This window comes from Danio rerio, chromosome 6, assembly GCF_049306965.1.
Source record: "Danio rerio strain Tuebingen ecotype United States chromosome 6, GRCz12tu, whole genome shotgun sequence".
Classification (NCBI taxonomy): domain Eukaryota; kingdom Metazoa; phylum Chordata; class Actinopteri; order Cypriniformes; family Danionidae; genus Danio; species Danio rerio.
The window spans coordinates 15961764-15972500 of record NC_133181.1 but is presented as its reverse complement, the minus strand read 5'-3'; the positions used below and the strand labels follow the sequence as shown (position 1 = coordinate 15972500).

General features: G+C 35.4%; 1 protein-coding gene across 1 annotated transcript in view; it reads right to left on the bottom strand.

Moving 5' to 3' along the window:
- Positions 1-10737, bottom strand: part of mrps9 (mitochondrial ribosomal protein S9) — a 47055-nt gene that overhangs the window by 27631 nt on the left and 8687 nt on the right. The window contains 2 exon segments of the mRNA NM_001045396.1: positions 1-16; positions 99-161. The exon segment at positions 1-16 is cut by the window's left edge and continues 15 nt beyond it. Of these exon segments, the coding sequence (NP_001038861.1) occupies positions 1-16; positions 99-161 (79 nt within the window).

Genomic DNA, 10737 nt, shown 5'->3' with positions numbered 1-10737 from the left:
ATATTTGCTCTGGGTGCTAAAACACAAAGAACGGAACATACTGAGACAGTGTTAATTGTATATAAAAGATACCAAAACACAGTTGGACTAAATCTCACCTTCATAACAGGTCTTGCATGCTTCTCGAAGAGCCCAGATGGGAAGAGATATGCAATGCTCCTCTGAACAAAGAAAGAAAACAAAAACATATAAGTGTGCCGTAATGCTTAAATAAACTAAATAAAATATTTTTTCATAAAAATTTTTATGAGCAGTCGCACAGGATGGTCTCAATGTTACTATTGGATAAAGTAGGCAAGTTAATAGTCAGCTTTTGCCAATCCTGAAAATATAATAATCTGACTAGGGCTGCATGGTATTGGACAATTGTAATATTGTGTTTTTCTGTGATATATATACACAGAATATTTATGGATATTAATACAATTTCACCAGAAGACTTAAATAGCACTATTTGGAAATAATTCATTTATTAAGATTGATCAAAATGTTTCTGTAGGGAAGTGAATCAAGTATAAAACATAATAAACAATTTACAAGCATAAATAAATACGATAGAGCAAAATATTAAAAATGATTAAATTTGCTTGATGGTTTTCAGCAGTACAGAAAATAATAATTTAGATGTAAAATAACAAAAGCATATAGTCTTTATATTAATTAATAAATAAAATAATCGTTATTAATTGTTATAAATAGTAAACTTTCTTGTGTCTAAATGCTTCAAAGTTTCATAAAATGATTGCACATTAGCATATCTTAAAAACACGCAAATAATAAACTTTCATTTTATTATGATTAAACTCTGCAGTTTAGTTTTATTCACAGTTCGGATACTGTGGCTCCTGGTCTACTGTAACTAACATATTGTGGATGCAAACATTGCAATATGTGATGCTGAAACTATACATTATGCCGCCCTAAATTTGACATTTTGTTTTATACTACAATTTGAGTAACTGTGTTCTATTCTCCTCTCAGTACTAGCATAAAATAGCTAATTATTTTGGTGATTGCGTTGAACGAGGCATAGCATAACTTTCAATAGCATTACATGAGACATTCAAAATGGCAACCTTTGGGTCTTGACCCTGTTTTCCAGACTAAAGAGACAAAAAAGATAAAAGAAAAAAAAGAGAGGTGATGGCAGATGCACTCTAAGAGAACAGACACCCGTGCACTGCCATCAAAAGCAGAAACTGAGTGAAATCCAGCAGCACAAAGAGAAGAACAGACAGAACGGTGCATGGATGCAGTGACAGATGAAGGCAGCACCTGTTCATACCTTGAAAAGCAATATGGCCCAACTCCCTCAGGGAGGTTTAGCCTCGTCATAGTGTTCTAGAAACCTCTGCTGCCTAAACTTCACATGAGCCCAATCTGGGAAAACAAACTTGCTATCCACTTTCCTTTTTTAGGGAGACATCTGACCACTCGTTTAATGTGCCTTGGAAAACATGGCACCAGAAATCTGTGTCTGACCTTCTCAGGTGACAAGGACATACATCTTTGAACCCATAATGATCCGCATCATGCTAGCTCTTTTGTACCAGCTTGTTTGTTTGTTTGTTTATTTATTTATGTAGTGTAAGCCAGTACACTTACATAGTTTCTCTTTTATTTAACAATTTAGCAAGAAAACATTGAATTGGTCAAATCTGACAGAATTTAATACAAGTTTCTTGAGGGCCATTTTAAAAGGATTCAAACAAAAATTTCTTCATCATCTACTCACACTCGAGTGGTTCTAAACTTACTAAAGGGCATCAGTTTTACACCTTTTTTAAGACTTATAGAAGTCTTTTCTGTCTTCAGAATGTGTCTGTAAAGTTTCAGCTCAAAATAACCACTAGATTATTTATTACACGTTTTAAAAATATAGGAATTTTAAGCTGTTAGGACATTGTAGCTGTTTTAGTTGGCTGTGCCGTGTTTCCACGTGCATGTCAGAGCCATAGAGATCTGTCTGTATTGCTTTGATATGTTTAGCCTTCACGTAGATAAGCAGTACAGTGACAGACACGAATAATGCAGATCTTTCTTACTACAGTGAGAAATTTGCCAACTTTTATTTGATGTATTTGTTGTGATGTTAATTCAAGCCTTTCTGCAACGATGAGTCACACACAATGGGCTCTATTTTTACGGTCCATGCGCAGAGCGCAAAACGCAAGGCCCAAACGCTTTCAGGGCGTGTCAGAACGCATTTTTGCTAATTTACGGATGGGAAAATCCGCTTTGCGCCGTGCCGCATGGTCTAAAAGGGTTGAGTATATTTTTTCTTAATGAGTTATAGGTGTGTTTTGAGAATAAACCAATTAGAGTCTCATCTCCCATTCCCTTTAAGAGCCAGCTGCGTCGCGCCATAAGCGCATTCGCTATTTACAGGACGTAAAGTAAGTCTAAGTGGAAAAACTGAGCATTTCACTAGCAAACAGTTAACAGTTTTTTTAACAGAAAACTGTTAAACAGAGCATCTACTGCGTGAGAATGAGAGATAATGGATCACTTTCACTTTCGTTCTTGGATAGGGAAACCTTTACACACAGACATCAATTAGCCTATAAATAATTAATTATATTTGTTAAGCGCAAAGATTTGTTTTAAAACTATTTCTAAATTCAGTTCTAATTTCTAGCAAACGAATAAATGAACAATAATGACCAAGTGTGGTCAAAATACTGAGTTATTTCCAAATACACCTGCCATGCCCCATATGGTCTAAAACCTGACAGGTGGGCAAATCTCAGCTTGTTTTTAATAAAACAAATATAAATATGGATATAATAAATAATACTGCTAATAATAATAATAACATTATACAAAAGCAAATTGGTATGAATGAACTGAAAAAGCCTCCCGAGACGAAGAAGGCATAAAAGCAGTGATTTTTCATATTTATGTAGGCTAGAAAATAATGTTTTGTAATATTTTAATCCTTTAAATTTATATCCTACATCTATTTTTATTATATCATAAATAAATAAATATATATATATATATATATATATATATATATATATATATATATATATATATATATATATATATATATATATATATATATATATATATATATATATATATATATATATATCCTTAATATAAAATTTTTTTCAAATGTAAAGATATTTGCCAATTGCTCTCTTGTGAGTATTAAGCAGTGTGTAAGCGAGGCGCAACTCTGCGCCGGAGTTTAGACCGGGTTTGTTTTGGTCTAATGAAAAATCTATTTTAGTTTTTAAAAATAGCAATGCGCCAGCCGTGCGCCTCAGAACGCCTTCCTTTTTAGACCAGAACGCCTATGGGCGCACAAACAGTATGAGCGCTAATGCATTTGCTATTTAAACAGCGTAGCGCAATGCCTCAAAACGACTCTTGCGCCAAGCTGAAACTAGGAAACAAGTATTGCGCCACGCCTTGCGCCACATTGCGCCGGGTGTATGATAGGGCCCAATGTCGTTATAAAGTTTACACGTTTAGCTTTGTGCTGATTTTGCACGGCAAATGTGACAGTATACACGTGGAATCCTCTTCTTTTATAATTAACACTTTTATATAAACACTCTTTTATATTAACACTATGAGGCTGTGGTGATGAATTGTGTAGCAATTTTACTATATTTATTACGAACATTCATTGTTTTAAAAGTTGTATTTGTAAATGTATAAATTGCTAAACTCATTCTTGAGGTACAGATAATCACATACAGCTGAACAGATCTTTTAATCCCAGTTGCTTTGCGCATGTCCTGTCTTATGGATATGATATGCGTTACTACGGAGACATGTTAAAATGCGTCTATCAATCAATTCGGTGGGCGGCGAAACCGCAATACTACGTCACATTACAGTGAGCCTCAAAATGGCAGGGACTGGATCCTATTTTCATGTCAGGAAATAAAAAAAGAGACTTATTGTGTTTCTATCACTCAAATATGACTATGAACATACTATACCTACACACACTTCTGTCCAAACAGCTTATAAAAGTAGATTTTTTATCATAGGTGCCTTTAATTTCTTTCTTTTGTCAAACCCAAAACAAGATTCTGAAGTTTGCTGGAAAAAGCAGCCTTTAAAGGAAGAAAAAAATAGTATGGAAGTCAACGTTATTTTTCAACATTCCTCAGAATATCTTCTGCTGTGTACAAAAAATGAAAGAAACTCAAGCACGTTTGAAACAGGCAGATGGTGAACAAGTGAAGACAAAATTTACATTTTTTATTTCATTTAAACTATGCATTTAAAGCAAATTTTGACAGAACTACATAAATGCATTCTCAAAAGTCAGCTTTTCACATCACATGAATAAAAGACCTTTTATCATATATCAAAATTATTTTACTCCTATTTTTGATTAGGTGAGCAATTGGCACCTAACTTGGCATTAGAAGAAACACTAGATATTAATTTCATGCACAGTAATGCGCATCACAATTCAATGAACAATTTAAAGGTGCAGTACGGTATGTAAGTTTGACACCCAGTGGTTAAACAAAAAATTGCACACCTGGTTCAAAACCCATGCAAGCACAGGTTGCCAGATTGACGACATCAACAGTGAGCCTGACTGTCAAGCCTAAATACTGTTTTACGGCTGATTTACATTGTGTCCTAAATAAAAGCAACGGCACGCAAAATAAATATTTTCCTTATTAAAAGGAGTTTTTGTTCCAACCAACAACTCAAATTGATATTTTAGAAACGGCTTCTATTTCTTGCAGCTGAAGAACAGAAAACCGGCAATAATCACCCCAGGTACACCTCGTGTGCTTTATTTAGTGTTATATGCCAACAATGGGAGTTTGAATGCCATTTTACATGACATTTATTGTCATACTACTGAAAGCAGCAGCAAATAGTTTATCTCAGGTCTTTAAAATAAGATAAACCATTTGAAATGAAACTTTATAACTGTGACTCAGTGCAAGCCAACACATATCGGTGATTCAGCATGTACACTTAATAATGTTAAAGAGGTTTAATATGTATTAATTAGATTGTAAACCTTACCATTTTATTGGTGTGCAGTAAGTGCACTATTCTGTGCTACTGAATGCTTTATTTAAATTTCTGTCTGTTTCGTCTGTTGCAAACAGCCAAACTGATCACTGAAAATCTCGACACATAGTGAGTTGCTAGGACATAGGGTTGCAATGTAACCTGTTCACCAAATGTTTATGTTTGTAATATTAATATTATTTGCTGATTAATAATCTCATGTGGAACAATGAATCTGCGTCTCATTTCAGAGTCACAGTTGCGGACGCATGCTTTGACAGCCTTTCTGACTGAATGAATGAAATATAATGTTTTCCATCTAGGCAACCCAGGGAGCTGAAATATAATTGGCTAAAGTGGCACTGGGCGTGCTAAATGACCAAAACAAAGACAGACTTTCTGGCACATAACGAACATTTTCAAAGCAGAATATCTGACTTTATAGTTGTTTTTCCGATTAACAAATATGTTTACTTAGCATGTTTCTTAAAGGGCCATGAAACCCCCTCGTTTCAGCAGGGTGTTTTCACACCTCCACTTTGGAAAAAGTCAGAAAAGTGGGGGTGTCCAGCTCTGTTTAGGGGGGAGTGTCGGAGGAACTAAAGTGGGAGGGTGTGGGAGTGTCTATTTGGGTACGCGCGAGTTTCAGTCAAAATACACACACAGGAGAAAGAGATGGTGTTTAACCTACATGGACATCTGTAGTGGAATTATTTGCCAAATTATTAACTGGTGGACTTTAACTGCAGTTTGGCTCTTTCATTCAGGGAATTCATTCATGTCCCTCGCGACAAACGCGATATTTGATTCGAGGATCTGCTCTAAGCGTGTATTTTTCATGCAATGTTTGATACCGCACGGCGAATGACAGAAAAAAAACTCCGCATTTCCCGGAAACTTAGACGCACACGGCAGGTAACGTCAGAAAGCCGCGTGTGTTATTCCGGTCACAAAATGCGGTGCTAACATGTTTGCCCTCAGTGCAATAGTTAACTTAATTCGATACGAACAAACTGAATAAACAAAGAGCACTGGTCGCTCACTTACCAAATCTGTAGAGACAGGTCAATCACCAGCAACTAGAGCCGCGTCTGAAGAGAAGACTACATCCGGAATCCGGATCTCAGCGTTTGCAGATGAGAACAGCTCTCAGGTAAACAATAATCCCCCTTAGACACGCAAGTTATTGTTGTCGCGCGTCGCGTACACTGTTAATCCACACGTGAGTCTGAGCTCTCACAGAGAGAAAATGAAAACGAAACTTAACTGCAGCAAAATTTAAAAGCAACACTTCACGCTTGTTTTGCCAACACAACGTGGCGTCTCTGTGGTGTAAAGACGGTGACACTAATGAATATTAATGAAGTTGCACAATAGAGCGCGCTGATTGGTTTGAACCAAGGCTTACTCATGCATTAATGCATCACACTGTAAGACGTAATAAGGCACACTCTGGCACAGACGTCCAGTCTGCACGCTGGAATACAACGCTATTATGTCATGATCGTGACGCAGCTTCAAAAATTCGTTTCAAACAGGAAGTACGAATTTGCTTGAAATAACGCAAAAACAACCAATTTACACTTTTTAGTGAAATATAGGTGTCCTAATAGTGTTTTTAGCAGTGTGGGACACATATACGACTGCCAACAGCTCAAAAAATGTGTTTTGGTGTTTCGTGACCCTTTAAATATCTGCATACATATTATGATATTTTTATGCTCTGGAAAAGTCAAAAACTTTAAGAATTATAGCAACTCTTCCAACACACTACATACATTCTAACATACAACTTCTTGAACATGTAATAATTTGTCTTTAATTTCTAATAAAGTTATTTATAAACTGAATGTTTTCATTATTCTTTGTTAAAAGTTCTGAAGTTTGTTTTTAAAGTATATGCAACTTTTTTCTGTGAAATCTTTTTTTTATTTTTTGCTACACTCTTATTTAAAGCAATAATTTGCTTACAAATATTTTACGTTCATGTCATTTCACATCCGCATTATTTATCATATATTGCAGAAAGCTCAAGTTATTGTCATCCCTATGATGAAAATAAATGGTGTCCCACTGCCAAGCAAAAGAATACGCAACATAAGCGCAAATCATATATCTTCTGCTGTTTGCCAAAGCTTTTAAAACCTGTGCTCCACAACACAGTGTTTTTACAGTTCAAGTCAAGTTGGAATTGTCAAAACTTCAGCAAATTTCTTCATGGTTTCAGTTGCATGGGCTCTCTGAACGTCAGAGCCCACCTGACGGGTGCAAACGCAATGTGTGTGTGTCGAAAGACAGCGGGAGAAGGCAGGTGAGGCTTGCAGTCTTTATTAATTACTTCCTCCTGGCAGCGCTTGCTGTGCAGCTGTTTCACACCTTCAGCGCATTCACGGGAACGTCATGTCGGCTGAAGCGCTTGGCAGACACACCGGCGCCAGCTCAGGCACAGACGCCCCATCCCGTACTTGCTCTGTGCCCTGCAGTCGCAGCCATTTTCCACCCCTTACCCACTGATCAGCTGGCAGTGGGACGGTACGTGTCAACTTCTTTTAGCCACACTTTCTCTGAGGACTCAATTCATTAATGGTGACAGAGATGGGGGAATAATGCTAAGAATTGAGAAATTGGACTAAATTGCTGGGATAAATCAATTATGGTCATTTCTGTCTGGCGAAGAATCAAATATTGGACATAAACTGTTTGTAAATGTTTGCCAATTTATAATCAGGTCCCAGAGGTTTCGCTGCGACACCAGCAGGGAGATGATGACTTTACTTTTAGCTCTGGAGAATCTCAATGTCACTGATTGTATCAGTCTCTGCATTTCTAGTTCTTAGCTTTTCTTGCGATGTTTGTAAAAAATTCAATAAATAAAAGAACAGCTGAATCTCAGTTGATACAAATGAGTCCTCGTAATCTAAAATCTGATCCATGTTGCTCATTACAGGCTGCACGATATTGTAATAAATCTGATGTTTTGCTATATATTTATTTTCTCCGATAAAGATTGTGATATGAACACAATTTCACAGAATGGTTTGAAAAGCTCTATTAGGAAAGAATTTGTTAATTTAGATTGATTGTAATGACTCTGTAGCGGAGTGAATCTTGCAGGAAACAAACAAATTACAAGCATATGAATGCAAAAGAGCATAGAGAAAAGTGAAATAAATGATTTTCTGGAAAGTCTAAAATAATCAAGTACAGAGAGCAACAAATAAAATACCACTAAAGGGTGTTCATGGTATAATTAAATAAGATTAATCAAACCTTAAAATGTTAGCATTTCTTATTCTTGAATGTGGTCACGGAATTTAGGTTTCTTTATTTCCTGCCTTTTTAAATTTACTCTTTTAACAGGTAAATTACATTTTAATCTCCCAATGGAACAAATTTAACTTGTTTCCTTCAAATTTCAGAGGGTGCGATATCAGTGGTGTCCAAATTTGGTCCTGGAGGGCCAGTGTCCTACTAATTTTTGATCCAACTCCCAATTAAACACACCTGAACAAGATAATCAAGCTCTTTTTAGGTATACTAGACTTCCAGGCCGGTGTGTTGGAGGAAGTTGCCGCTAAATTATGCACGACACCGCCCTTCAGGACTGAGTTTGGACACCCCTGTCTTATATCATCTGCAGATAGAAAATCAACATTTAATTTGATTGAAATACACTTATAACGATAGAAATAAGGACTTTGAAAAACTTCTACTTCTACTCTTTATGTACAGTGTCAGTTTTCACTTATTAATGTGTTATAACAACTCATAACAGTTGTACAAGTACTGTAATTTTTACTACACGTTCAAATTAATACAAAAATAAAAGTTCGTAACTGGTGCATGCTGTTGGGTATGGATAATTTTTGTTTTGTTTTTTATCTTAAGAGAGCCTGTGACACCAGACTATTATTAATATTAATAATATTAAGAAGAAGAAAATAAGAACAATTATTATTATTAAATATTATTTACAGTTAATATTAATGATTCTATTATTAATCAAATAAATGCTCTTATTAGTAATATATGATTTAAAAACAATTCTTTTTAAAGTCTTATAAAACACTTTTAAAACATGAGCCCTTTTTCCCTAAGAGTGTGGGGTTTATTGCCCTTTCTTATAACTATCTTCAGGTTGCTGTGTTTTTGGTTGAAATTTTCTAGGTCTAAAACCTTACCAGTCTTAAATGGAGCAAAATAGAATCAAAATAGAAATATGAGAGACCTAATTAATTAAGGATTTACCTTCAGTTACAGGTGCTAAAATCTCTCCCAGTATTTTGAAAGTACTTATTCCTAAAAATAAGTTAAAATACTCGAAATCATGGCAACGAGAGTAAATGAGCATTGCAATTGTTCAGTTAAATGAATAGAGCAGTATATATATATATATATATATATATATATATATATATATATATATATATATATATATATATATATATATATATATATTAGCGCTGTCAAAATTAACGCGTTAACGCATGCGATTAATTTGAAATAATAATTAATTAACGTAATTAACGCAGTGTTTTTTTGTTTTTTTTTCCTGTTGTGGCCAGGGCAGACGCCCGCAAGTTTCCCGCTGTTTCGACGTACTTTTTAAGCCGGGCTGATCATCTTCTTATGATCTGATCGGCCCATAAAACACTCAGCAGACTGTCATGTCTTTCTGCCTCAGTGATTGACAGTGCTGTGAGCTGTCTGTCACGCTCTGAAAGTAAGATGTTTCTTTTCCGGACAGAGCCGGGTGACATAATCCGCAGCCCAATGGTTCTTTTCTTTATTGACATTGGGCTGACCCAATCACAATCTTCCATGTTGGGCTCTGTGTAACGTAGTTGTGTATTTGTCAAAATAGAGAGTCACGCCTGTTTCTCACGCGCGGGTCCGCCCTGCGGGAGAGCAGGCTTTTGCGTCTGAACTCTGCAGCGGGGCACAGATCAATATATTCCTGTCTATTCTATCTAGTTACCTATCTGTCCATATACATATACTTTTTAAAACTTTTAATCTGCACCATGGCCGCGGCAACTTCCTCCTATTATGCTGTTTCCTTAACCTGCAAGTCTTTATTTTACAAATGATAGAGAATGTCTGATTCTCACGCTCTATAAAGGGTGCCATTCATGTATTTTAAGATGCACTCGGTCAGAAGACAAGCGCAGGAGATATCATGACATAGTGTTTTTGATCGTCAGCATGATGTAGGCTTATAGTGACAATAATATTTATACAATATGGTTAATATAATGATATTTATACATGATCAAACTAGTGTGCAACTTAAGCAACTTTTTTACATTTAGTTTTGTAGTTCTGCCCAAACAAATATTTGTTGCATTTTTTAATTGTTTAAGTTTATTTGATTGACAATGTAAAAGCTGTTAGCTACATTTGATGTTTCATTGTTGAGTTAAACATCTTTTTTAAGGGTCTCTGATACATTGCTTTTATTATTTATCTTTTTTTTATTAATCAACATTAACTGTGTGCGTCAGCAGGCAGTTTTTGTTATGCTCATTATTTTCTAGGCTCCCTCAAAACACACAGGCACCCACATTTCCAATGTGGATTATAATTTTATTTTAATAATAAATAAAAAAATGTAGTTTTTTAATTTGTCAACTCTCGTTATTTCCTATATATGGCTTTTGTGCTTTTATAGAATGGGAGTTGGTAAACATATTCAAGGGCATGCACAGATTTTCAATACTTTATTATTAATAT